The 27,836-nt window shown below is 39.2% G+C and overlaps 1 protein-coding gene across 5 annotated transcripts in view; it reads left to right on the plus strand.

Annotated features, from left to right (window-relative positions):
* The window catches only part of TTN (titin), a 279,823-nt gene that overhangs the window by 185,091 nt on the left and 66,896 nt on the right, over positions 1-27,836 (plus strand). For all 5 annotated transcript variants that reach the window (XM_068543885.1, XM_068543886.1, XM_068543888.1 and 2 more), the window contains 50 exons: positions 68-346; positions 438-846; positions 951-1,075; positions 1,178-1,444; positions 2,226-2,495; positions 2,590-2,892; positions 2,984-3,286; positions 3,537-3,724; positions 3,815-3,929; positions 4,036-4,320; positions 4,427-4,578; positions 5,276-5,423; positions 5,735-5,912; positions 6,212-6,333; positions 6,427-6,714; positions 6,822-7,118; positions 7,236-7,422; positions 7,894-8,009; positions 8,102-8,401; positions 8,515-8,814; positions 8,908-9,013; positions 9,103-9,299; positions 9,383-9,688; positions 9,787-10,065; positions 10,631-10,930; positions 11,039-11,341; positions 11,459-11,818; positions 12,130-12,432; positions 12,564-12,863; positions 13,717-14,013; positions 14,117-14,401; positions 14,496-14,789; positions 16,130-16,429; positions 16,537-16,845; positions 16,934-17,124; positions 17,521-17,950; positions 19,329-19,637; positions 19,775-19,923; positions 20,010-20,042; positions 20,143-20,272; positions 20,362-20,661; positions 20,755-21,072; positions 22,213-22,509; positions 22,620-22,919; positions 23,005-23,319; positions 23,404-23,552; positions 24,639-24,789; positions 24,879-25,160; positions 26,522-26,824; positions 27,514-27,816. In XM_068543885.1, the coding sequence (XP_068399986.1) occupies positions 68-346; positions 438-846; positions 951-1,075; positions 1,178-1,444; positions 2,226-2,495; positions 2,590-2,892; positions 2,984-3,286; positions 3,537-3,724; positions 3,815-3,929; positions 4,036-4,320; positions 4,427-4,578; positions 5,276-5,423; positions 5,735-5,912; positions 6,212-6,333; positions 6,427-6,714; positions 6,822-7,118; positions 7,236-7,422; positions 7,894-8,009; positions 8,102-8,401; positions 8,515-8,814; positions 8,908-9,013; positions 9,103-9,299; positions 9,383-9,688; positions 9,787-10,065; positions 10,631-10,930; positions 11,039-11,341; positions 11,459-11,818; positions 12,130-12,432; positions 12,564-12,863; positions 13,717-14,013; positions 14,117-14,401; positions 14,496-14,789; positions 16,130-16,429; positions 16,537-16,845; positions 16,934-17,124; positions 17,521-17,950; positions 19,329-19,637; positions 19,775-19,923; positions 20,010-20,042; positions 20,143-20,272; positions 20,362-20,661; positions 20,755-21,072; positions 22,213-22,509; positions 22,620-22,919; positions 23,005-23,319; positions 23,404-23,552; positions 24,639-24,789; positions 24,879-25,160; positions 26,522-26,824; positions 27,514-27,816 (12,531 nt within the window). The remainder of the gene's footprint in view (positions 1-67; positions 347-437; positions 847-950; positions 1,076-1,177; positions 1,445-2,225; positions 2,496-2,589; positions 2,893-2,983; positions 3,287-3,536; positions 3,725-3,814; positions 3,930-4,035; positions 4,321-4,426; positions 4,579-5,275; positions 5,424-5,734; positions 5,913-6,211; positions 6,334-6,426; positions 6,715-6,821; positions 7,119-7,235; positions 7,423-7,893; positions 8,010-8,101; positions 8,402-8,514; positions 8,815-8,907; positions 9,014-9,102; positions 9,300-9,382; positions 9,689-9,786; positions 10,066-10,630; positions 10,931-11,038; positions 11,342-11,458; positions 11,819-12,129; positions 12,433-12,563; positions 12,864-13,716; positions 14,014-14,116; positions 14,402-14,495; positions 14,790-16,129; positions 16,430-16,536; positions 16,846-16,933; positions 17,125-17,520; positions 17,951-19,328; positions 19,638-19,774; positions 19,924-20,009; positions 20,043-20,142; positions 20,273-20,361; positions 20,662-20,754; positions 21,073-22,212; positions 22,510-22,619; positions 22,920-23,004; positions 23,320-23,403; positions 23,553-24,638; positions 24,790-24,878; positions 25,161-26,521; positions 26,825-27,513; positions 27,817-27,836) is intronic.

Below are 27,836 nucleotides of genomic sequence, written 5' to 3' on the forward strand. Positions count from 1 at the left end.
GGATTTACTTATATTTGCACCACATTAGTACTTCTTCATACTATAAAATCTTGTTGATTGCTTTCAGAAAAACTCAGGATCATAGTTCCTCTGAAGAACACCCGTGTGAAGGAACAACAAGAAGCTGTCTTTAACTGTGAGGTCAATACCGAAGGTGCCAAAGCCAAATGGTTCAGAAATGAAGAAGTCATATTTGATAGTTCAAAATACATTATTCTCCAAAAAGACCTGGTCTACACCCTCAGAATTAGAGATGCACAATTAGATGATCAAGCCAACTATAATGTGTCTCTGACCAATCACAGAGGTGAAAATGTTAAGAGTGCAGCCGATCTAATCGTAGAAGGTAAGTCACTTATTTGACATTAGAGATTTTAAAAATCAATTTCTATTATGAAAACAATTAAAATCAACACTCTTCTTCTCCTTTCCAACAGAGGAAGACCTTAGGATCACTGAGCCTCTTAAAGATATTGAAACAATGGAGAAGAAATCTGTCACATTCTGGTGCAAGGTGAACCGTCTCAATGTAAGACTGAACTGGACCAAAAACGGAGAAGAGGTGGCTTTTGACAACCGTGTTTTGTACAGAATTGATAAATATAAGCACTCTCTAATCATTAAAGACTGTGGCTTCCCAGATGAAGGTGAATACATTGTCACTGCTGGACAAGATAAATCTGTTGCTGAACTTCTCATCATAGAAGCCCCTACAGAATTTGTGGAACACTTGGAAGACCAGACAGTCACTGAGTTTGACGATGCTGTCTTCTCCTGCCAGCTCTCCAGAGAGAAAGCAAATGTAAAATGGTACAGAAACGGGAGAGAAATCAAAGAAGGCAAAAAGTACGTGAGAGCTTCTCAGTCTCTATTTCTGTAGCTATATATACAAGTTTGCCAATTTAGTGGTCATTATGCAAGCTAACCAATAATTCAATCTCTTCTTTTAGATACAAATTTGAAAAAGATGGCAGAATACATAGACTCATTATAAAAGACTGCAGGCTGGATGATGAATGTGAATATGCTTGTGGAGTAGAAGACAGGAGGTCTCGAGCTAGACTCTTTGTGGAAGGTACATATTAAGTGAAAGGACGATTTTTAATACTAGTATGTTTTTAAATGTTGTTAATCCCAATACAAACATGTTTGTATTTGTTTCACATTTTCTTTTCAGAAATCCCTGTTGAGATCATCAGGCCTCCCCAAGACATCCTTGAAGCCCCTGGTACTGATGTTGTCTTTTTAGCTGAGCTCAACAAAGATAAGGTGGAAGTCCAGTGGCTAAAAAACAACATGATTATTGTCCAGAGCGACAAACACCAGATGATGAGTGAAGGAAAGATACACAGGCTACAGATTTGTGACATTAAGCCCCGTGACCAGGGTGAATACAGATTTATTGCCAAAGACAAAGAAGCCAGAGCTAAGCTTGAACTGGCAGGTAAGTCCCTTTCTTTTATTTTCAAACATCCTTACAATACCACAGATACTGGGTAGGTTTCAGATTTCACAGTTAATTAATGAGAAAATGTTTGTGAAAGCTTTTTATTCCTATTAAGCCTTGTCCACATGTTAACTATTCTAATTCCTCTTACCACCAAGTGTCCTGAGTAAGAGGAAATTGACAGCATTGCTCTTTACATGCGATAACCTTGCACAGCTCCTGGCACACGGCAGCTGTTCGTTAACTCCTAGAATTAACCTATTGCCCTGAGAGTCTTCCAAGCAAACCCAGACCTAGAGACAGCCCCATTCTTTTCTACTTTCCAAATCCCTGTGGGGCCTCTTAGGTCTGTTCTCATCCTGACGCAAGCTTCCAAGACAACCTTAGAGGATGGCATTTTGAAAGAGCCATTAATGTACCTCTTGTGCATAAGAACAAGTTTGTCTGGTTTATCTTGAACTAAGTATGAGGTGCCTATTTTATATAAAAAACAAAAAACCAAAAACATGTTCTGTGCACTATATTCAGGCCTCTGTTGTTATTATTGGCAAAGAATGGAGATTTTGTAGTCTCATATCATACTTAGTCCTCTATTCTTCAGAGTCTGATAATTTGCAAAATAAGCTGTGAGAACTCTTAAGTCAGCTAGTGTTCTCTCCTGTAAAGTTACTGTGACATGTAACCAGTATTTGCTAACAAATGCATAGTAAAGAAGCTATGGCATAGCTGGACTACAATAAATAGCTCAAAAGTATTCACATATTATTTTTCTCACTAGCCGCACCTAAAATCAAGACAGCTGACCAAGACCTGGCAGTTGATATTGGCCAGCCTCTGACCATGGTGGTGCCCTATGATGCCTACCCCAAAGCAGAAGCTGAGTGGTTTAAAGAAAATGAACCTCTGTCTTCAAAAACTGTTGATACTACAGCTGAACAGACTTCTTTCAGAATTTTAGAAGCCAAGAAAGGAGACAAAGGAAGGTATAAAATTGTGCTTCAGAACAAACATGGAAAAGCAGAAGCATTCATCAATTTACAAGTTATTGGTAAGCCCTTGAGTCACTTGGACTTTATTGGCAAAGCACAACTAAAAGCGTGATAACACACTAAAAAAAAAAAAAATGTATATGTGAATTCCAGATGTTCCTGGGCCAGTACGTAACTTAGAAGTGACAGAAACACTTGATGGTGAAGTGAGCCTCGCTTGGGAAGAACCATTAACTGATGGTGGAAGCAAAATCATAGGTTATGTTGTTGAAAGACGTGACGTCAAGAGAAAGACCTGGGTTCTGGCCACTGACCGTGCAGATAGTTGTGAGTTTACTGTCACTAGACTACAAAAAGGAGGAGTTGAGTACCTATTCCGTGTGAGCGCCAGAAACAGAGTCGGCACTGGTGAACCAGTAGAAACTGACAGTCCTGTAGAAGCAAGGAGTAAATATGGTAAGAAGAAGTTTTTAAGTAAATTGTAAACTAGCTTATCTTTGCTTTTATCCCTGAGATAACCTAAAGCCCGTGTTTTCTGGAAATCCAGATGTTCCAGGCCCTCCTTTGAATGTAACGATCACTGATGTGAACAGATTTGGTGTCTCATTGACATGGGAACCACCAGAGTATGATGGAGGTGCCGAGATCACAAACTACGTCATTGAATTAAGGGACAAGACTTCTATCAGATGGGAAACTGCCATGACAGTAAGAGCTGAAGACCTGTCTGCAACTGTCACTGATGTGGTGGAAGGACAGGAGTACAGTTTCCGGGTTAGGGCCCAAAACCGAATTGGAGTTGGAAAACCAAGTGCAGCCACACCCTTCGTCAAAGTTGCTGATCTGATTGGTGAGTCCATCAAAAAAAAGGGAAATAAGTACTCCATTTAATCAAGAAATTAAGCTTATTGATTAAAATAAATCAAATTAAACAGAAGTTAATGAAAAGAACATCAGAAAAATTTGAGCAAAATTGTAGAAATCCAGACTGTGCCTGCTTGTATCCAGTGAATATGGGGATGATAGAAGTGATTACAGCATTATCTTAATAAGCTGTCACTGAATTAAATGGTATGCTCCAACTCTTTCTTCCAATCCAGAGAGACCAAGTCCTCCTGTGAACCTAAACTCCTCAGATCAGACTCAGTCATCAGTTCAGCTCACATGGGAACCTCCTCTGAAAGATGGAGGAGGCCCAATATTGGGCTATATAATAGAACGATGTGAAGAAGGAAAAGATAATTGGATTCGTTGCAATAAGAAACTTGTCCCTGAACTGACTTACAAGGTAGGGCATGTGTATCTAAAATAAATAGTCGGTAAATGATCATGGACTTAAATGTATATGTATTTTACAAATATTGATTCATAATTTTAGATTCCTGGATTACAAAAAGGAAATAAATATTTATATCGAGTATCTGCAGAAAATGAAGCTGGTGTTTCAGATCCATCTGAAATTCTTGGTCCTCTAACTGCTGATGATGCATTTGGTAAATGGATATTTTATTTTTAGATTTGGGAACAGCACGTAGCTACTTTGGGGTACCAGGGATTTAAATACAGTACTGGAAACTCATTAAGTTTTCTCTTTGGTAGTTGAACCAACAATGGATTTAAGTGCATTTAAAGATGGCCTGGAAGTTATTGTGCCAAATCCTATCAAGATCCTGGTTCCAAGCACAGGCTATCCAAGGCCAACTGCTACCTGGTCTTTTGGAGATAAAGTACTAGAAGCGGGAGACCGTGTGAAAATGAAAACCCTATCTGCCTATGCTGAGCTTATCATTTCTCCAAGTGAACGTCCAGACAAGGGCATTTATATGCTGAAGTTAGAAAATCGTGTGAAAGCAATTTCTGGGGAGATTGATGTCCGTGTAATTGGTAAGGAACTAAACTTTTGTGATCTAAGGTGATTTGACAGTATTAACAAATATTGGTTCAAGCTATTAATGATAATGATTTCTGACTGCATTTTTTTTTTTTTCAGCTCGCCCAAGTGCACCCAAAGAACTGAAATTCGGTGCGATAACCAGGGACTCAGTACATCTGACTTGGGAACCACCAGATGATGATGGAGGAAGTCCATTAACCGGATATGTTGTTGAAAAGCGAGAAGTCAGCCGGAAAACATGGACTAAAGTGAGTTTTGAGCAGCAACTCCAGAAAAGAGAGTGGGGGAAATCCCGGAATGTTGAGATGCCTTGCAAAGTTTTTATGTTTTTACCTTTACCTTGCTGAAAAAGTACCTAAAACTTTTTAAAATGTATTGATGCTAATGCTTCCTGAGGTAGTTCAACCAAGATTTGGTGTAATTGCCTCATTTTGTGAGCCTTACTAGATTTTCAACTAGGTTTATTAAAAAATAAAACAAAACTTACCTACTCACTTGGTACCTGATAAGTATCCAATATGCCCTTTTAAGCTATAAGCCATTCTAAGGACACTAAGTACTTAACTCCCTGGTGGTCATACTTCTTCTCACTCCACTAGATTACCTTAGTTGGCCTAATCTGCCATCTTCTCTCCTCAGTTTATACCATTACTATTTTTTACCTTGATTTATCATATTTCTAATAACCAAGCTGGTAGAAAGAATCAACACCTTATTTGCCGACTTTTTAATGTGTACAAACTATGAAGCAGTTCCACCTTACGTTAGGCATCAAATATTATTATGTCTTACTTTGCAATTTTCTCCTTAATATGAAATTAACGTAAGAATGATCCTTAGCATTCAAAACAACTTCCATTTGTAACCCTGCTCATGGTAAAAATATTTTGACTTAGGCAAAGAGTTTTTGGAAAACAGTTTATTAACTGTATTGCTTTGTCCCAGGTTACAGACTCTGTGACTGACCTAGAATTCACAGTTACTGATCTTGTTCAAGGAAAAGAATATTTATTTAAAGTCTGTGCTCGTAACAAGTGTGGCCCTGGAGAACCCGCGTATGTTGATGAACCTGTAAATATGTCAGCTCCTGCAAGTGAGTACATTCTTGATATTTTCTTACCTAGCCTCTTGTTCCCTGTTTTTGCTTTTATTTCTATTTATGTATTTATTTATTTATTTGGCCGTGCCACGCAGCTTGTGGGATCTTAGTTCCCCGACCAGGGATCGAACCCATGTCCCCTGCACTGGAAGCACAGAGTCCTAACCACTGGAGCACCAGGGAATTCCCACCTGTTTTTGCTTTTAGACCTGCAGTTGAAGTTATGGGGGAAAGACACAGGTTGGCAGTATGGAGATTTCATAGACGGCCTATCTAAGACTGACTCTCTCTTTAAAATGCTATAGCGGTACCTGACCCACCAGAGAATGTTAAGTGGAGAGATCGAACAGCCAAGAGCATCTTCCTAACATGGGATCCACCTAAACATGATGGTGGTTCACGCGTCAAAGGATATTTAGTTGAAAAATGTCCACGTGGTTCTGATCGATGGGTTGCTTGTGGAGACCCAGTTGCAGAAACAAAGTAAGTTTTTAAATTATTTGGCACAAAAGTAAATATTTACTCTTACTAAAATAGGCTTTCTTTTGGTAAATCTAAATGTTAACTTTAGAACTTCCTTGGTGTGCCTGTCTGATTTTTAAAAGTGCTGCTGAACTTACCCTTTAATCAAGGTTTTCATTAGTTAAAATGTTGAAGCAATCCAGAATTAATTTGAAGGACAGTATTATACCAGGGGTATGAATTTTGGAAATATTATGAATACTACACAATGGAACAGATTAAATGCATTAAGTAAAATATCCTATTTTGTTTTCTGACAGAATGGAAGTAACAGGTCTTGAAGAAGGCCAGTGGTATGCCTATCGTGTGAAGGCCTTGAATAGGCTAGGAGCTAGCAAGCCAAGCAGACCCACAGAAGAAATCCAGGCTGTGGACACACAGGGTACTTACTTTTGGTTTTTGCTTTATCAATCAGACTTTTGACTTTAATTCTGCCTAAACTTGGTAACATCATAAATAATCTTTTCCAATTCAGAGGCTCCAGAAATTTTCCTCGACGTGAAGCTCCTTGCGGGTCTCACTGTAAAAGCAGGAACTAAGATTGAACTTCCTGCCACTGTAACTGGCAAACCTGAACCTACAGTAACCTGGACAAAGGCTGATATGCTTCTGAAGCACGACAAAAGAATCACCATTGAAAACGTTCCTAAAAAATCCACAGTGACGATCGTGGATAGTAAGAGAAGTGACAGTGGCACATATATTATCGAGGCCATGAACGTCTGTGGTCGGGCCACCGCTGTGGTAGAAGTGAACGTCTTAGGTAAGGGAGGCTCTCGTTTTAAAAATGGGCAAACTCGTTCCAGCTACTTTTGAAAAGAAACCATATTAAAAAAATGCTTTTCTCTGAGTGTGTAATGTCATCCACAGATAAACCTGGACCCCCAGCTGCTTTAGACATCACGGAAGTGACCAACGAGTCATGTCTTCTCACATGGAACCCACCACGCAATGATGGCGGATCTAAAATCACAAACTATGTCGTGGAGAGAAGAGCGACCGACAGTGATATGTGGCACAAGCTCTCGTCAACTGTCAAGGATACAAAGTTCAAGGCAACCAAATTAACACCCAATAAAGAATACATCTTCAGAGTTGCTGCAGAAAACATGTACGGTGTTGGTGAGCCAGTTCAGGCCACTCCAATAACAGCCAAATATCCGTTTGGTAAGTTTCTTATTAATCAGGTGGCTAAAAAAAAAAAATGATACTTGTGTCAAAGTTGGATTTAGGTGTCATATTTATATACAGGACATATAACACATATGATTATCCTGTCTATAGATCCACCTGGATCTCCAACTCGCCTAGAACCTTCTGATATCACTAAGGATGCAGTGACCCTCACATGGTGTGAGCCAGATGATGACGGTGGCAGCCCCATCACGGGTTACTGGGTTGAAAGATTAGATCCTGATACTGATAAATGGGTTAGATGCAATAAGATGCCACTAAAGGATACAACATACAGGTACGCCCAAGCTCTCCATCAAGATGTTAAAAAAGCAGTGTATATAAATTTTCATTCTTTAGCATTCCTTTTGATTATACCTGATTATATATTACTATAAAATTTTTAATTACTTTTACTTATCTTTTCTATTACCACATAATTTCAAAACTGATATAAATTCCATTGAAGGGCACATTTCTTAATTTCTTACCATAAAATATAAACTGTCTGGAAGTTCCAAAGTGTTTGGTCCTCTAGTATATTATGGTAAAGATTATTATTATAGATATTATAATTAGATTGGTACATGTGACCAAATCTAAAGTGTGTGACAGTTAAAAGGCAATTTTTAATTTATGTTGAAATGTTTCAGTTAAATATCCAAACCAGTTTTTCACAATTTAAATAAATTAGCTTCTTCTATGTGAAATAAACAGAGGTTTCTCCTTCTTATCGTGGTATTCAACTCACACTTTGTTCCTAATTCAGAGTGAAAGGTCTCACCAATAAGAAAAAATACAGATTCCGTGTGCTGGCTGAAAATCTTGCTGGACCTGGAAAATCAAGCAGATCAACTGAGCTAATCTTAATAAAGGATCCCATAGGTATTATTCATATATTTTCTGTGATTATTTTGAAGCTTATATTAATTCCTTTTGACAAACCTCAATAATGATTTCATTTCATTGGCTTGCAGATCCTCCATGGCCCCCTGGAAAACCAACTGTGAAAGATGTAGGCAGAACATCATTAATATTGAATTGGACAAAGCCAGAACACGATGGAGGGGCAAAGATCGATTCTTACATCATTGAAATGCTAAAAACTGGAACAGAGGACTGGGTCCGAGTGGCCGAAGGGGTTCCCACCACCCAGCATTTGTTCCCAGGGCTCATGGAAGGGCAGGAATACTCATTCCGAGTTAGAGCTGTGAACAAGGCGGGCGAAAGTGAACCCAGCGAACCCAGTGACCCTGTGCTTTGCCGGGAGAAACTTTGTAAGTCACTCTTAATTATTTCATCCCTGCTAGCTGATCTCTTAGTGACTACTAGAAAATTTAGTGAAGACTGAATAGTGGACAATAAGAAATTGGAATTTTTTTTCCTTCAGATCCCCCATCACCACCTCGCTGGCTTGAAGTTATCAATATTACAAAAAATACAGCAGACCTAAAGTGGACAGTTCCTGAGAAAAATGGAGGGTCGCCCATCACCAACTACATTGTAGAAAAGAGAGATGTGAGGCGGAAAGGCTGGCAAACAGTGGACACAACTGTCAAGGACACCAAGTGCACAGTGACCCCACTGACTGAGGGTTCTTTATACGTGTTCCGAGTTGCTGCAGAAAATGCCATAGGACAGAGTGACTATTGTGAAGTCGAGGACTCCGTCTTGGCCAAAGACACCTTTAGTATGCTCTCTAACTTCATCTTTGTGACACCATTTGTAGTGGATTGTCACTTTTCTCCCTGGTTTTTCTAATCACTGAATATTTTGCTTTCAGCCACCCCTGGACCACCCTACGCTCTGACAGTGGTTGATGTGACAAAAGGACATGTTGACCTGAAGTGGGAACCACCTAAAAATGATGGTGGAAGACCAATACAGAGGTAGAATTTTAATTAACTCATAAAGAAAAATTTACATTCGGCTGAAAATTCTTTATTCATGCTCATGAAATGCTTTGTTATTTCAATAGATATGTCATTGAGAAGAAAGAAAAGTTAGGTACCCGTTGGGTGAAAGCTGCAAAGACCTCAGGACCTGACTGTAACTTTAAAATAACTGATGTCATTGAAGGAACAGAGGTCCAGTTTCAGGTTCGGGCAGAGAATGAAGCTGGAGTTGGACACCCAAGCGAACCCACGGATATCCTAAAAATTGAAGATCCAACAAGTAAGTAGTGTTGATTATACGAAGGATCTTGTCTAGAGCTTGATGATGAGATTGTGGATGTGAATGTTTCACTCTCTTTTCAGGTCCTCCTTCATCTCCCCTTGACCTGCATGTGACTGATGCTGGGAGAAAGCACATTGCCATTGCTTGGAAGCCTCCAGAGAAAAATGGTGGAAGTCCTATTATAGGATACCATGTTGAAATGTGTCCAGTAGGCACTGAGAAATGGATGCGAGTTAATTCTCGCCCAATAAAAGACTTGAAATTCAAGGTTGAAGAAGGTGTTGTGCCCGACAAGGAGTATGTTCTGAGAGTGAGAGCCGTCAATGCTGTTGGTGTCAGTGAGCCATCTGAAATCTCCGAAAACGTGGTTGCCAAAGACCCAGACTGTAAGAACAGTTTCTTTTTATAATTAATAAAGTAGGCTTTACTCATGCACTGCATTTTGACACACGCTTTTTTTCCCCGTTTGGATTATCTCTTACAGGCAAGCCAACAATTGATCTGGAGACTCACGACATTGTTGTCATTGAAGGTGAAAAATTAAGCATTCCTGTTCCCTTCAGAGCTGTCCCAGTTCCAACCGTTAGCTGGCATAAAGATGGCAAAGAAGTTAAAGCAAGTGATAGATTAACAATGAAGAAGGATCACATCTCTGCACACCTTGAAGTTCCCAAGAGTGTCCATGCAGATGCTGGAGTTTACACCATTACCCTGGAGAATAAGCTCGGCTCAGCAACTGCCTCAATCAATGTCAAAGTCATAGGTAATCATTCTTTGATGAAACACCAGACATTCTTCACCTGTTTGTTGGGAAAATTGGTTAACTCTGCAATGTTAGTATAAATGGCTTCATGAGCTGGCCATTCGTAAACTAAATGTCCTTTCAGATTATTTCTTCCCATATGAGAAGCAAAGCAATTCTGAAGAGATGAAATTGCTATTTAAACTCTGATTACACTAATTTACTTCTGTTGTAATTATTTGCATGTGAAGTACTAATTTAAGTAAAAGATATGGCATACCCAAAGAGTGTTTAAATAACCAATATTCATTTATTAATTGTATTTGCATGTTTTCATAGTGTTCTCAACCAGGAGTGGTAACATTTTCTGCCCCCTTCCCCCCCACACATGGATGGTGTTTCGAAATTTGGGGGGCCATTTTTGCTTGGAACAAAGAAGACTAAGGGGGAAGCTACTGACATTTAGTAATTAATTGGGAGCGAAGGATGCAAAATGGCCTGCAATGTCCGACTCAGAGAAGGAGTGTGCTCTTAATATGCTGACTTTTCAGGTTACAATAATAATTGTCAATTTGATTTCTAATAGGCCTACCTGGACCATGCAAAGATCTTAAAGCAAGTGACGTGACCAAGAGTTCTTGTAAATTAACCTGGGAACCTCCAGAATATGACGGTGGAAGCCCAGTTCTTCATTACGTCCTAGAACGCAGAGAAGCTGGGAGGAGGACGTATATACCAGTCATGTCTGGTGAGAACAAACTGTCTTGGACTGTCAAAGATCTCATACCAAATGGTGAATACTTCTTCCGTGTTAAAGCTGTCAACAAGATTGGTGGAGGCGAATATATTGAACTGAGAAATCCAGTCATTGCTCAAGATCCGAAGCGTAAGTTTGGGCATGAATGTAATAGAGCTAAGAGTTAATATGCATTTTTTTTTTTAATTTTAAGAAGATGGGTTTCCCTACATTAACAGGTTTTTTCTTGTCCTTCAGAGCCCCCTGATCCACCTGTAGATGTTGAGGTATATAATCCTACAGCTGAGGCAATGACTATTACATGGAAGCCACCTTTGTACGACGGGGGGAGCAAGATAATGGGTTACATCATAGAGAAGATTGCTAAGGGTGAGGAGAGATGGAAGAGATGCAACGAACACCTGGTACCAGTCCTGACCTATACAGCAAAAGGCCTTGAAGAGGGAAAGGAATACCAATTCCGTGTGCGAGCAGAAAATGCTGCTGGTATTGGCGAACCTTCTCGGGCCACTCCTCCAACCAAAGCCATAGATCCTGTTGGTAAGTTGTGTTTAATGGGTTTGCCATTTTCCCATCGTAAAAGAAAGAAATGAGAATAAGGTTTTGTCAGATATTTTAATCAGAATTGAAAACAATTACTGTTTTTAATCATTGCAGATGCCCCAAAAGTCATTATGAGAACAAGCCTAGAAGTGAGACGAGGTGATGAAATAGCACTCGATGCAACTATTTCTGGGTCACCTTACCCAACTATTACGTGGCTAAAGGATGAAAATGTTATCACACCAGAGGAAATTAGGAAGCGGGTAGCACCCTTGGTTAGGAGGAAGAAGGGTGAAGTTCAAGAAGAACCATTTGTCCTGCCTCTGACACAGCGTTTGAGTATCGACAATAGTAAAAAAGGAGAATCTCAGCTACGTGTCCGAGATTCTCTCCGACCTGATCATGGCCTGTTTATGATCAAAGTTGAAAATGACCATGGTATTGCAAAAGCTCCTTGTACCGTCAGTGTGCTAGGTAAGTAGGCAAAACTACACTTTCCAATGGAAGAAAGTTAATATAAGTGTTTTGCGGGCAGTTAATAGAAGTGGGCAATAGCTTCAGCGAGGTATCCTCGGTCCCATTTTTTTCTCCTGGCTACGTAAAAGGAATCAACTGACCTTGTTATTCATTAGCTAAGGTGATGATACAAAGATAGACAGATGTAGGAAAAACAGAAGTTTATGTCACAGAAGCACACTGTGTTTAGAAGTTTAGAAGCACACTAAACATTTACATTTTCCATTGCTACACAAATTTTTAACCACTTCTGTCTTTCAAAATATCAGATATACCAGGACCACCAATCAACTTTGTATTTGAAGATATTAGAAAGACCTCAGTCGTCTGTAAATGGGAACCACCCCTTGATGATGGTGGCAGTGAAATTTTAAACTACACTTTGGAAAAGAAAGACAAGACAAAACCTGACTCAGAATGGATTGTCGTCACTTCAACACTTAGACATTGCAAATATGCAGTGACAAAGTTGATTGAAGGAAAAGAGTACCTCTTCCGTGTAAGAGCTGAAAATAGGTTTGGACCTGGACCACCATGTGTTTCAAAGCCACTTACAGCTAAAGATCCATTTGGTAAGGATCTTTAGCATTTAAACTTTGCCTTTTTATCATATGTTGGTATATATATTATCACAGCTTGTAAACTTGAATTTTTATGTCATACTAGGGAATTAATTCAAATATGCCTTTTTAATTTTAATCAGAACCACCTGATGCACCCGATAAGCCCACTGTGGAAGATGTCACCAGTAACAGTATGCTAGTGAAATGGAATGAACCAAAAGATAATGGAAGCCCCGTCTTGGGTTACTGGCTTGAAAAACGTGAGGTGAATAGCACACACTGGTCTCGTGTCAACCGAAACCTTCTGAATTCTTTGAAGACCAATGTAGAAGGCCTATTAGAGGGACTCACCTATGTCTTCAGAGTACGTGCCGAAAATGCAGCTGGACCTGGAAAGTTCAGTCCCCCCTCAGATCCCAAAACAGCACATGATCCAATCTGTAAGTAATTCCTTAAGAAGAAAGTGGGGTATAGCATGGTCACTGTAATTAACAGTACTGTTTTATATGCTTGCAAGTTGTTGAGAGAGTAGATCTTAAGTGTTATCAAAAAGTGGTAATTATGTGAGGGGGTGGTGGTGTTAACTAACATTATTGTGGCAATCATTTTGCAATATATACATGTATCAAATCATCACATTGTGCACCTTAAACTTACATATGTTATATGTCAATAATATCTCAGTCAAGCTGGAAAAAAATCAAACTAAATACTAGCAATGACTATAGACACATGTGTTGAGGTTGCAATGTAAAATTTTAAACATCTGTATTTATAACTTAAAAGTTTCACAAAGCAATACTCACCCATATTACATGCAACACACTGTGAAAAAAAAAAAAGTGGGATCACGTAAGCTACTGCACATTTTAAAACCATCATCAGTGAGTTGTTGTTTGTTTTTTTAAATAAATTTACTTATTTATTTATTGGCTGCATTGGGTCTTCGTTGCTGAGTGCAGGCTTTCTCTAGTTGCGGCGAGCGGGGGCTACTCTTTGTTGCAGTGCGCGGGCTTCTCATTGCGGTGGCTTCTCTTGTTGCAGAGCACGGGCTCTAGTCGCTTGGGCTTCAGTAGTTGTGGCACGTGGGCTCAGTAGTTGTGGCTCATGGGCTCTAGAGCGCAGGCTCAGTAGTTGTGGCACACAGGCTTTGTTGCTCTGCGGCATGTGGGATCCTCCCAGACCAGGGCTCGAACCCGTGTCCCCTGCATTGGCAGGCGGATTCTTAACCACTGCACCGCCAGGGAAGTACCCATCAGTGAGTTTTGATTTCTGTGTCTGCATTCATTCTAGCTCCACCTGGGCCACCTGTCCCAAGAGTCACTGACACAAGTTCCACAACTATTGAACTGGCATGGGAACCCCCAGCTTTCAATGGTGGTGGGGAAATTGTTGGCTACTTTGTTGATAAGCAGCTGCTTGGCACAAATGAATGGTCCCGCTGCACAGAGGAGATGATCAAGGCCCGTGAGTACACCGTCAAAGAAATCCGAGAGGGTGCCGATTACAAACTTCGAGTGAGCGCCGTCAACGCCGCAGGTGAAGGACCGCCTGGAGAAACAGAACCCGTTACTGTGGCTGAACCACAAGGTACTTAAAAGTTACATAAATAAGATGATGGATATTTTCCCAGTATGAGATTTTTTTTCCCCCATCTTTCTTGGGCTAATGTATGACTGTTCTCTTTCAACAGAGCCTCCAAATGTGGAACTAGATGTTTCTGTCAAGGCTGGAATACAGATCATGGCTGGGAAGACTCTCAGAATTCCAGCTGTGGTAACTGGTCGTCCAGTGCCAACAAAAGTGTGGACCATAGAAGAAGGAGAGCTGGATAAAGACCATGTTGAAATAGAGAACGTTGGAACCAAATCTGAACTAATTATCAAGAATGCATTAAGAAAAGATCATGGCAGATATGTGATTACAGCTACCAATAGCTGTGGTTCTAAATTTGCAGCAGCCCGGGTAGAAGTTTTTGGTAAGGAATATTACATGGATTTCCACAGGATTTTTCCTAAGTGATACTATCTTCTTATTGCATTGATTTTTTTTGTTGTCGTTTTATTTTTCAGATGTCCCTGGTCCGGTTCTTGATTTGAAACCCGTTGTAACAAACAGAAAAATGTGTCTGCTTAACTGGTCTGATCCAGCAGATGATGGAGGAAGTGATATCACGGGCTTTATTATTGAAAGGAAGGATGCTAAGATGCATACTTGGAGACAACCAATAGAGACTGAGAGATCTAAATGTGACATCACAGGTCTCCTTGAGGGACAAGAATATATGTACCGTGTGATTGCCAAGAACAAGTTTGGCTGTGGCCCTCCTGTTGAAATAGGACCAATTCTTGCAGTTGACCCACTAGGTAAAAGAGAAGGTTTTCATTGTGTATATAAAGTAAATACTGATTGCTTCTAGTTCTGTCATTTATGTATAGAGCTTTATGGCTTCAAACGCCCAACAGTCTCAAGATGTATAGCTGGAATAATGAGAAAGTAATGAGAAAGGTAAACCAAATAACTACCAGCAACTTTAAGTATACCACGTTTACAATAATTTCAATGTAGTTTTTGCACAAAACTGGGCATGGTTTTGCGTCCTGAAAAACCTGAGTCACTGGAGCTTAGCATAACCTAAAAATAGTTTAGAAATATTACATCTTAGTAAGAAAATACACTGGAGTAATTAATTTAATAGTCCAGTAGTCAAAGAGAGTTCATTGTTTTTGAAAGATTATAGGACAGAAAACTGCCTTAGCGTAAATGCTTTAGTCTTCCTTTAGCCCTCAAGTAGTCCCCACACTGGAAGGATGAGGGGGCACCAAAACCAGAAAGAGCCAACAAAGAATGAAAAACCAACCAAAGGAGATCTCCTTGACCAGTATAAACAAATAGGAAGCCCTAATATTGCTAATGCATGCTGACATCCCATCCTAGAAAGCAAAGTCTTTGAGGAGGCCCTGTTCCCCAAGAGACAGAGGAGTTATTCCTCCAGCAGCAGCAGCAGCAGCAGCAGCACCACCACCCGAAAACAGGAACAAAATTACCTCCTCACTGTAACAGCTCATCCCAAAATGTCCACTACAGCTTACGTTGTGCCAGAAAGAACAGAACAGAGTTGGACTTCTACCACTAAGCTCTGCTTCTGGTTGCGATAATAGTCAAGAGTGGATTGGGTCTAGTTTCACCATGCAAAGCTTATTCTTTCTATCTTGTCCTTCAGGACACAAAACTACAGCAGCATTACATAAATTCTCTTTCCACCCCCTGTTAAACCCACACTTGAGGCAACATGGTTCAAAGTGTGTTCAGTAGACATATCCATTTTCTGTTAATAAGAAAGGAACACTTGCTCTCAGCTGGTCATTCAAAGCAAAACTTCATAGACAGCCCTCCCAGGTCATTAAAATTAGAAGCTTTCCCACTGACAGACAGAGGTAAAATATCTAAAATGCTAAATATAAAAAAGCATACCTGCACCTCAATTTTTAATCAATAATCTTGACTATAGAGTTCACTAAGAAAAATTCTGACTATATGAATGCCTGTAATTCTGTTAACTGAGATATTCTGAGGATTTTAAAGACAGATGTAACATTACGCCAAACAGAAACCTATTTTTCACATAATTAATCTGAATTGAAATGTGATTTCTTACATGAATACTTATTTCATTCTTGTCATTTCAACCTGCCTCTGGTTAAAGGTCCTCCAACGTCTCCCGAGAGGCTTACATATACGGAAAGGACCAAGTCCACTATCAACCTTGACTGGAAAGAGCCCCGCAGTAATGGTGGCTGCCCCATCCAAGGCTATATCATTGAAAAACGGCGTCATGACAAACCTGACTTTGAAAGAGTTAACAAGCAACTCTGCCCAACCACATCTCTTCTGGTTGAAGATCTTGATGAGCACCAAATGTATGAGTTCCGTGTCAAGGCCGTCAACGAAATTGGTGAAAGCGAACCATCCCTGCCTCTTAATGTGGTCATACAAGATGATGAAGGTGTTGAATCTGAACATAATAATCATTTTAATGCACTTTATCTCATAGGTTGAGCAAACATCCTTATGACTTTGCTATTTTTTTCCCCCTTTCCCTTCTCTTTGCAGTGCCTCCAACTATTAAGTTGCGCCTGTCTGTTCGAGGAGACACCATCAAAGTTAAGGCGGGAGAGCCTGTTAACATCCCTGCAGATGTGACAGGCCTTCCAATGCCTAAAATTGAGTGGTCCAAGAATGAAACTGTGATTGAAAAACCCACCGATGCACTTAAGATAACCAAGGAAGAAGTATCCCGAAGTGAGGCAAAGACTGAGCTTAGCATTCCCAAAGCAACCCGGGAGGACAAAGGCACTTACACGGTGACTGCTTCTAATCGCCTTGGCTCAGTGTTCCGAAATGTCCATGTTGAAGTATACGGTAAGTGACACGCTTTCTTATAGAAAAAAGAAATCCAGTGTCTGTTTAAGAATTTGCTTCTCAATCTCCTCCTTTGGTTCCTTTTCAGATCGTCCATCCCCACCAAGAAATCTTGCTGTTATTGACATTAAAGCTGAGTCTTGCCACTTAACTTGGGATGCCCCTCTAGACAATGGTGGGGGTGAAATCACCCATTATGTCATTGACAAACGCGATGCAAGCAGGAAGAAAGCTGAATGGGAAGAAGTCACCAACACTGCTGTAGAGAGGAGATATGGGGTAAACTCTTCTAAGTATTTTCTTATGCACACTTAAAGGACATAACTCTGAATTAACATCATTCTAGCATGACCTTGGAATTTAATGATTAAACTCAAAACCACACACAAAAAGCTTAAGTATAGTTTTTAGCATCTTGCACATAAAGCCACTTAGTAAATACTCTGATATACAGATCCTCTTTTACTTGAGAGAGCCACTATTAGGTGCAATAAATTTACACATTCTCATTTTAAAAGACTTTCTCCATGTTTGAGTGGAGAAACTCAGATAACTGAGTTTATACAAGTATTTCTTTTTACAGTCTTCCCTACCAAAATAACTGGAATTTTAAAACAAGTGAAAATCAATGTAAGTATATTGTTTTTAAGAAATTATTATCCATCTGATTTCTAGATCTGGAAACTTATCCCCAATGGTCAGTATGAGTTCCGAGTTAGGGCAGTGAATAAATATGGAACCAGCGATGAATGCAAATCAGATAAAGTGGTCATTCAAGATCCTTATCGCACTCCTGGACCTCCGGGAAAGCCAAAAGTTTTGGAGCGTGCCAAAGGGTCGATGCTAGTGAGCTGGACTCCTCCTCTGGACAACGGCGGCTCTCCAATTACTGGCTACTGGCTGGAGAAGAGAGAAGAGGGTGGTGCCTACTGGTCACGTGTTAGCCGAGCACCGATAACCAAAGTGGGATTGAAAGGCATGGAATTTAATGTTCCCCATTTGACTGAAGGTGTTAAATACCAGTTCAGAGCGATGGCAATAAACGCTGCAGGAGCTGGCCCTCCCAGTGAACCATCAGACCCAGCTGTTGCAGAAGATCCCATATGTAAGTATGCTTCCATTTCTGGAATTTGTCAAGGGTAAAGCCACTAAATGGATAGTTCTGCTCTTAAATTTCTTGTATGTTTCTATGCCAAATTATTTTATTTATTAAAATAAAAAGTTTCATACTTACATAGACTATCAGAAGTATATATGTATGTGTGTATACATATATACACACACTATGCACACATATCTAATATGTACATATACATGTATATGCATACACATACATACAAAAACTCATACAGTGTTTAAACACTTAGATTAAATCTAGTATTGTATGAGGAAGTGATTCCTCATACAATACTAGATTTAATCTAAGTGTTTAAAGACCCTGGACTATAAGCTCCTCTCTGCTCCCATACCTTAAATAAACCTCTCTCTCATTAATTACCTACTGTGGAAATTATCTCCCTCACTAAACAGTCAGACCCTCCAGTAGGAGTTCAACAGAAGCAAAAGGTTGTTAAATTTTCAATAGTATATATTGAATAAAGATATAAGATCTTCAAGCACCGTCTGTGAGGTCAAATAAAAGAAAAAACAATTCTGAAAGATCTATGAGCAGATCAGTTCAAAAATTAAAATACCATGGCCTTAATGATTAATTTCATTTGCTATATAAATGGATTTTCTGTGGGGGAAAAAAAATTCAGCTATTTGTTAAAAAGACTTAAAATAATCTAAGTTCTATACAGAGCATATATAAAAAATAAGTTCTATACAGAGCATATATAAAAAATGAATTAGTCATTCATTCTGCAAGCTGGTAGTAAACATATGCTATGTGCAAAGAGCTGTCCTAGGCACTGGAGAGGAAAGAGCTATGGTTAAAAAGATGAATGGAGTAAAAGAATTTCCGTAATCGTAAAGTACTGTCAGAAATGTGATGGATTGTCACTTGATTAGGGACAGGGTCAATGGCTACAGTAAAGGGCTTAAGATTAGTTTGTGTTCAAAGGTTTACCAGCTAATGATGAAATCATTTTTTAATTTTAATTTTATGGTAGGTTAAATTAAAATAAGCTTTTAGTAGAGAATACTGCAGAATCTCTTCAAAGGGATCTCAAAAGTAAAACAGCTTTTCACCGATTGTGTGTAAATAGAGTATTTCTCTATCTAGAGCTAGTCAGTAATCTTTCTACTCCCAGTTAGTTGTTTGCTTTCTTTGTTTTAGCATTAATGCTAAATGAAAATAGATTTTCTTATATTTCTCTTCTATAGAAGGTAATTTATTCCTTTGGCATTCCTATTTTAATATTTTAATAGATTAAAAATAAGATATGATCAGGTATAGTAAAACATTCTTATAGTATATAAATCTATCATCCCACCAGCTTCAAAAATCTGATTTTTTTTTTTTTTTTTTTTTTAATTAGATCCACCTGGGCCACCTTCTCGCCCAGAGGTCAAAGATAAAACAAAGTCAAGCATCTCACTAGCATGGAAACCTCCAGCCAAAGATGGTGGCAGTCCGATCAAAGGATACATTGTAGAAATGCAAGAAGAAGGTACTACTGACTGGAAAAGCGTAAACGAACCAGACAAACTTCTAACTACCTGTGAATGTGTGGTGCCGAATTTGAAAGAGCTCAGGAAGTACAGATTCCGAGTGAAAGCTGTCAATGAAGCTGGTGAATCTGAACCAAGTGATACAACTGGAGAGATCCCTGCCACTGATATTCAAGGTACTTGTCCTTAATCCATTTATGTATTCATCTTTTGATCTTCTTATTATGAAATTGATTTATTTGTTGAAGACATGTCAATTACTTTTTTTGAAAAAGGTGAGCTAAATCCTGTTATATTATCCTTGGTATTACAGAGGAACCAGAAATTTTCATTGACATTGGAGCACAAGACTGTCTGATTTGTCAAGCTGGCACACAGATTAGGATTCCTGCTGTCATCAAGGGACGCCCAACACCAAAATCATCTTGGGAATTCGATGGAAAGGCAAAGAAGGCAATGAAGGTAAGAAAATTATAATTCTCTGCATCTCCCATTGACTCACTCTAAGGAATATTTACACTATAACTGACTATCTTCTTTCCTAATAGGATGGGGTTCATGACATACCTGAAGATGCACAGGTAAAAAAAAAAAACAAAAAACTGAAATGATTCAGAATCTGATTGACTTCAATACAGCTATTATTTCATGCGGTGTATGACTGCTATTTTCTTTGTACAGCTGGAGACTGCTGAAAACTCATCCGTAATTATTATTCCGGAATGTAAACGATCTCATTCAGGCAAATACAGCATCACAGCCAAGAATAAAGCAGGACAAAAGACTGCAAATTGCAGAGTTAAAGTCATGGGTAAGAAAGACTTTAAAAGTTATTATGGAATAAGAACAAATTATTTTAAACAAGGCACCACTGTTTATATTGTGATTTGCATCCAACAGATGTACCAGGGCCACCCAAACATCTGAAAGTCAGTGACATCACAAGGGGTAGTTGCAAGCTTACATGGAAGATGCCGGATGATGATGGAGGAGACAGGATCAAAGGCTATGTTATCGAGAAGAGGACTATTGATGGAAAAGCTTGGACTAAAGTCAATCCAAACTGTGGAAGCACTTCATTTGTAGTCCCTGACCTCATCTCTGAACAGGAATACTTCTTCCGCGTGCGGGCACAAAACCGTTTTGGTATTGGTGCTCCCGTGGAAACCATTCAGAGGACCACTGCCAGAGATCCAATATGTAAGTTTTTAAGTCTAAGATTAAAGTAGCTTCCTAAACTTGAAATATATTGTTATAAATAATGATTAATACTTTCTTTAACTATTTTTAAAGATCCTCCTGATCCCCCTATTAAACTCAAGATTGGCCTCATAACAAAGAACACAGTACACCTGTCATGGAAACCCCCAAAGAATGATGGGGGCTCCCCTGTCACCCACTATATTGTTGAGTGCCTTGCATGGGATCCTACTGGGACAAAGAAAGAAGCATGGAAACAGTGCAATAAGCGCGATGTGGAAGAACTGGAGTTTACGGTGGAAGACCTAGTAGAGGGTGGGGAATATGAATTCAGAGTCAAAGCTGTCAACGCCGCAGGAGTCAGCAAACCTTCAGCCACTGTTGGCCCCGTGACTGTCAAAGACCAGACATGTAAGTACCAATGCGTTATCTATCAGAGAATGTCCTCTTCGTGAATGCCTTCCTAGATACTCAAGAACAGTCCAAAATAAAAAGAGATGTCTCTGTACGTCAGAAGCTACCATGGGTTGAGTCTGGACATGGGCCCATTACCCAATCACTCATGCCCTCAACTTCCACAGAATTATCATATTTCCGTACATATTACCTTTCCCTTACTGAAAGGAGATACTGTTTGGAATTTCCTTACTCTAATTTTTCTCCATGGCAGGCTGTTTTACTTACCAGAAGTTAACACAGTTCCTCTGCATGCTCCTCAAAAAGGGCAGAAAGTAACCAGTTATTTGCTTAGCAACTGCTGAGACCCATTTATCTTCACAATCGAGCTTCTTTTTCTTAAGTAGAAACTTATATACCATCACAGCCATGAATAATCTGGGAACAGCATCAAAGGAAATGAGACTGAATGTCCTTGGTAAAGGTTACGTGGTTTTATTAAAACTACATGATTTTTCTCTATTTGAGAAAAAGATATATCTACTTTAAGAGATAAAATATCCACACAAATATGGTAATAATTCTTCCTCTCATTACTGTTACCATCACTACTGCTGTGTATTTGTTAGTTCTCTCTTCTAAATTTAGGAAAGCTGTAGTCACTACTCCCTGTGCATATTCTTATACTAAATTCATGAAAAATGGAAAATTGCTTTGCCTCTGCTAGCAGTTAGTTAGTTATATTTCTTAAAAGGGGAATTCATCTCAGAACAAACAAAGTAGGTCCCCTCATTAACTCTGCATAAATATTAGGGAATATCATGAAAGAACTCCCAAGTCTAAGATACTATAGTTTCACTTCTCTCTGCCCTTTTTCAATATCTACAGTCATAATGATGCCAGGTAAGAGAGAGACAGTAGCTGATACATAGCCACATGTAGATCAATAAAGGATGATGACCACACATGCCTGTTCCCTAAACTGGTATAAATTAGCTGAAGACAGATCTGTTCTTTATGTCAGGTAGGGCTGTAAAGCCTGCTTATAGTAGATCAAATAACTAACTTTATCATCACTGTGAATTCTACTTTCGATCCTTCTTTAGTGTTTGTTTTATGTTCCTAATGACAACGTTTTTTTAAAAAATAATCTAGGCCCACCTGCAATTGAGCTAAAAGAATTCATGGAGGTTGAAGAAGGAACTGATGTTAGCATCGTGGCCAAAATTAAAGGTGTGCCATTCCCGACACTAACCTGGTTTAAAGCTCCTCCAAAGAAGCCTGATAACAAAGAACCTGTTGTCTACGACACCCATGTCAACAAACTGGTGGTGGATGATACCTGCACTCTAGTTATTCCACAGTCTCGCAGGAGTGACACTGGCTTATATACCATCACAGCTGTGAATAATCTGGGAACAGCATCAAAGGAAATGAGGCTGAATGTCCTTGGTAAAGATTACATGGTTTTATTAAAACTACACGATTTTCTGTCCATAAATGTAATATCTGTCTTTAAAATCATTCTCCTAATAAAGTTTTCTTTTTTTAAACCATTTTAGGTCGCCCTGGCCCTCCAGTGGGACCAATAAAGTTCGAATCTATTTCAGCAGATCAAATGACATTATCTTGGCTTCCACCTAAAGATGATGGTGGGTCTAAGATTACAAACTACGTAATTGAGAAAAGAGAAGCTAACAGGAAGACATGGGTGCATGTCTCCAGCGAACCTAAAGAGTACACATACACAATTCCAAAATTGCTAGAAGACCATGAATATGTATTTCGAATCATGGCCCAGAACAAATATGGCATTGGGGAACCTCTTGACAGTGAACCAGAAACAGCAAGAAACCTCTTCTGTAAGTAGGACATGTTTCACATTCAAAGTCACTCTTATTTGTGTTTTTCATAATTTCTTATAAATCACTGTGATTCTTGTCACAGCTGTCCCTGGAGCACCGGATAAACCAACAGTTAGCAGTGTGACTCGAAACTCCATGACTGTCAACTGGGAAGAGCCAGAATACGATGGAGGCTCTCCTGTGACAGGATACTGGCTAGAAATGAAAGACACCACTTCAAAGAGATGGAAGAGAGTTAACCGAGATCCTATCAAAGCCATGACTTTGGGTGTTTCTTATAAAGTGACTGGTCTTATTGAAGGTTCTGATTATCAATTCCGGGTATACGCAATCAATGCTGCTGGTGTGGGTCCAGCAAGTCTGCCATCAGACCCAGTGACTGCTAGAGATCCCATTGGTAAGCCTTAAAACCATTCTTTCCCCCCGCCCCAAAAGTGCCATGGAAAAGTCAAGAATACTAATGCATACTGGTTCTTTCCAGCCCCTCCTGGACCTCCATTTCCCAAAGTCACAGACTGGACTAAATCATCTGCGGATTTGGAGTGGTCTCCCCCACTAAAAGATGGTGGATCCAAAATAACGGGATACATCGTTGAATATAAAGAAGAAGGAAAAGAAGAATGGGAAAAGGTGGCTAACACTTGGCATTATGGAAATGTACTATGAATAAACTGAACATGTAGTAGTTATTCTCAATCCCATTTACTCCTATCTGTATTTTTTAATTAAGAAATCAGAAAAATAACATATAATTTAACTGATAATCCAAACATCTCTTAGGTCAAAAAACCTAATCAAAAGTTAAGTCATGTTATTGTTAACTTATCTTTTGGCTATAAAGCCTGAAAAGATGGAATAAGTGACGCATATATGTGGAATCTAGAAAAATGGTACAGATGAACCAGTTTGCAAGGCAGAAATGGAGACACAGATGTAGAAAACAAACGAATGGACACCAAGGGGAGAAAGCAAGTGGCCGGGGGCGGGGTGGGGGTGGTGGGATGAACTGGGAGACTGGGATTGACATGTATACACTAACATGTATAAAACAGATAACTAATGAGAACCTGCTGTATAATAAAATAAAATTCAAAAAAAGAACCTATTTTCTCAAATTATGTAATAAAATGTACATAGATATATATAAAAAAGGATGAATAAGTAAATAGTACAGTTTTTTTCAACCACTTGACAATATTTTAAAACATAATTCCTTCCATTCAGTATTTACCTGTAATATCTGATCCCTAGAACCTAAATTGGCAACAATTTTCCCAAAGAGAGTAAATATGCTGTTGCTATGCTTTGGAAAGCTATTAAAACAAAAAACTACAGTAGTCCCCCCCCGATTCCCAAGGGATACATTCCAAGACCCCAGGGGATGCCTGAAACCACGGATAGTACCAAGCTCTCTCTCTATATATACTATGTTTTTTCTTTATTAATGGGCAGGTAGCATATACAGTGTGAACATGATGGACAAAGGGATAGTTCACTTCCCGGGCAGGGATGGAGCAGGATGGCCCAAGATTTCATTACGTTACTCAGAATGGAACGCAATTTAAAACTGATGAGTTGTTTATTTGTGGAATTGTTTTCCATTTAATACTTTTGGATTTCCGTTGACTTCAAGTAAATGAAACCACAGAAAACAAAACCACGGATAAGAAAGGATTACTGTATTCTAATTATAAAATGCTTGTGATTTTTCCCTAGGCTAAAGAAAAAGAAGTGAGAGGAACAAAACTTGTTGTGACAGGATTAAAAGAAGGAGCATTCTACAAATTTAGAGTTAGAGCAGTCAACATTGCCGGCATCGGAGAACCTGGGGAAGTCACAGATGCCATTGAAATGAAGGACAGAATTGGTACTTACTAATATTTCTATTATTTTATCAATATTTCCATTTTGGATTGGAAATGAAAAGCACATTTGTTATTTTCAATTGTTTTCCAGTATTACCTGACCTTCAGTTAGATGCCAGCGTCAGAGACAGAATTGTGGTCCATGCTGGAGGGGTGATTCGGATCATCGCCTATGTATCTGGCAAGCCTCCTCCAACCGTTACCTGGAGTATGAATGAGAGAGCTTTACCTCAGGAGGCCACCATTGAGACCACAGCCATTAGCTCATCCATGGTCATCAAGAATTGCCAGAGGAGCCACCAAGGCGTCTATGCTCTTCTTGCCAAAAATGCAGGGGGGGAAAGAAAGAAGACAATTATCGTTGATGTATTAGGTAACAACTTTCAATTCGTCCATCCGTCTTTAAAAAATAACACTTTATTTCATCTACAATAAAGCTATATTATTTTTTTAAAAAACTATGTTACAAATATTTTGGAAAATAAGAAAAATCACCCACAATCCCATTGACCACTATTAGCATTTTTAAAAATTTCCTCCTTTTTTTCTATCCTATCCATATTTTATATGGCTGTACTCCTACTATAAAGTCTTATGTGCTGCCTTTTTATGTAACATGCCACCATAAGCATTTACTGTGTTACTATATAGTTTTCATAAAAGCAGCTTTCCTGCAAATGTCCATGAATGTTTAACAACTTGCTAAGGTTGACCATTTTCACATCATAGGACCTGTCAGTTATCATAATAAGACAAAAGTCCCTTTGAAGGTGTCAGTATTCTAATTGAAGAGAAGCATCGTATTTGGTTATCAATATTGCATTTCTAGTCACAGAATATCGAGTTGAACTCTACGAGGCTTGTTCATGCCTCTCACTGGCTGCTCTACTCCAGTGATTTGCTCAGAAAGTGAAGCCCTCCCACTCAGATCTCTCTCTCAGCACCTCTCTAGGCACAACCATACTCCAAACACTCAGTTGTTATGTGAAAATAACCAGTTCTCTATTGAACGTTAATATTATGAAAACATGTTTTGCTTTCATTAATGAAAATGGCATGAGGAAAAAGATCTCACTGAGCAATGGTCCTTCAAGCTTCTAGGTTGTTTCAAACTCCTAAACAGTCTTCTGTCCAATGGCTATTACTTTAAGAACTGGTGTACTTCCAGGTTAAATTCCAAACCTCTCAAAGGTCATTCTGAGATTTGGGCTCTCCTGTGCTGCTCAGATTCACCGGTCATCCAGAAAAAAATTCTCTCCCCCTTTCCCCTCTGGAGAGTAAACTGGACACAAAAAGTAGTCATGCCACTCTTCACCCCTCTCCTGTCTCCCTCTGTGCATTTTCCTCCCAACATTGCCCTCTTATCTGACTCACAAATTACTAAAAAAAAATTTATATGTGTGTGTGTGTGTGCGTGTGCGTGTGCGTGTGTGTGTGTATGTATGTATGTGTGTATATATATATATATATGTATGTATGTATGTATGTATAAAACTGTTCCTTCAGTTTCTACTAAAGCAGGGGCAACCAGTAACTACTGCAAACCTACTTCACTTTAAAATATGGTTGAATATAGACACCAAGGAAAGAAAAAAAAAACCATTAATAAACACAAAATCTCACTCTTTTCATAACAACATTTTTGTCTCCCTTTTAAAAACAGAGGGTAACAAATATTGAGCCCAGTAGTCCATTGATGTCAAACAACTGAAAACCTTTTCCTCTTATTTCCAGATGTGCCAGGTCCTGTTGGAATACCATTCCTGTCTCACAACCTAACCAACGACTCCTGCAAACTGACATGGTTTTCTCCAGAAGATGATGGAGGCTCTCCAGTCACAAATTATGTCATTGAAAAGCGGGAAGATGACCGCAGAGCATGGACCCCAGTGACATACACAGTTACCCGACAAAATGCCACCATCCAGGGTCTCATTCAAGGAAAAGCCTACTTTTTCCGAATTGCAGCTGAAAATAGTATTGGCATGGGCCCGTTTGTTGAGACAACAGATGCGCTTGTCATAAGAGATCCAATAAGTAAGTACAATTTAAAACAATTTCATCTTTAATCACTTTTTCACTCATTTAATAAAAGACCATAGTGACAAAGTAGGTACACAAATGCCAAACATTTCATTCATTTGGCAAGCATTCATTAGGCAAATATGTAGTCTCTGATGTTGGTAGTATTTGAACGTGACTATGAAAGAGATTGTGGGAATATATATGATGCTTCAAACCCTCCCATGTAATACTACATAGATTCTTTTTTTAATTTCCAACTTAATGGCATGAACATGAAGTATTTTCCTAACTCTAAAACTACCAACTCTGGGGACTTCCCTGGCAGTCCAGTGGTTAGGACTCCGAGCTTCCAATGTGGTGGGGTGGCGGGCGGGTTCGATCCCTGCTCAGGGATCTAAGATCCCACAGGCCGTGTGGCGCGGCCAAAACATTTTTTAAAATAAATTTTGAAACACTAAAACTACCAACTCTGGGGGACTTTCCTGAATTATTTGGCCTCAATGAACCTCTATTTCCTCATCTGGAAATTAGATTGTATTGAGTGGCTTTCAGCTCTACTCATTTTATGTTGAGATTTCTTTTGTTACTTATCAAAACAAATGGTTTAATGTTTAAATGCAATCCTCAAAAAGCATTATTTACTACATTTTCTATTACATTCTTAACATGACATTTGTCTCACTGTCATTCCACACTTGCAGCTGTACCAGAGCGTCCTGAAGACCTAGAAGTCAAAGAAGTTACTAAAGATTCTGTTACTTTGACTTGGAATCCCCCTAAGTATGATGGCGGATCCGAAATTATCAACTATGTCCTAGAAAGCCGTCTCATTGGAACTGAGAAGTTCCACAAAGTTACAAATGACAACTTGCTTAGCAGGAAGTACACTGTGAAAGGCTTAAAAGAAGGCGATACCTATGAGTACCGTGTCAGTGCCATCAATATTGTTGGACAAGGCAAACCATCATTTTGCACCAAGCCAATCACTTGCAAGGATGAGCTAGGTATGTGTCAAATGCAGCTT

Source organism: Eschrichtius robustus, chromosome 5 (assembly GCF_028021215.1).
Source record: "Eschrichtius robustus isolate mEscRob2 chromosome 5, mEscRob2.pri, whole genome shotgun sequence".
Taxonomy (NCBI): Eukaryota; Metazoa; Chordata; class Mammalia; order Artiodactyla; family Eschrichtiidae; genus Eschrichtius; species Eschrichtius robustus.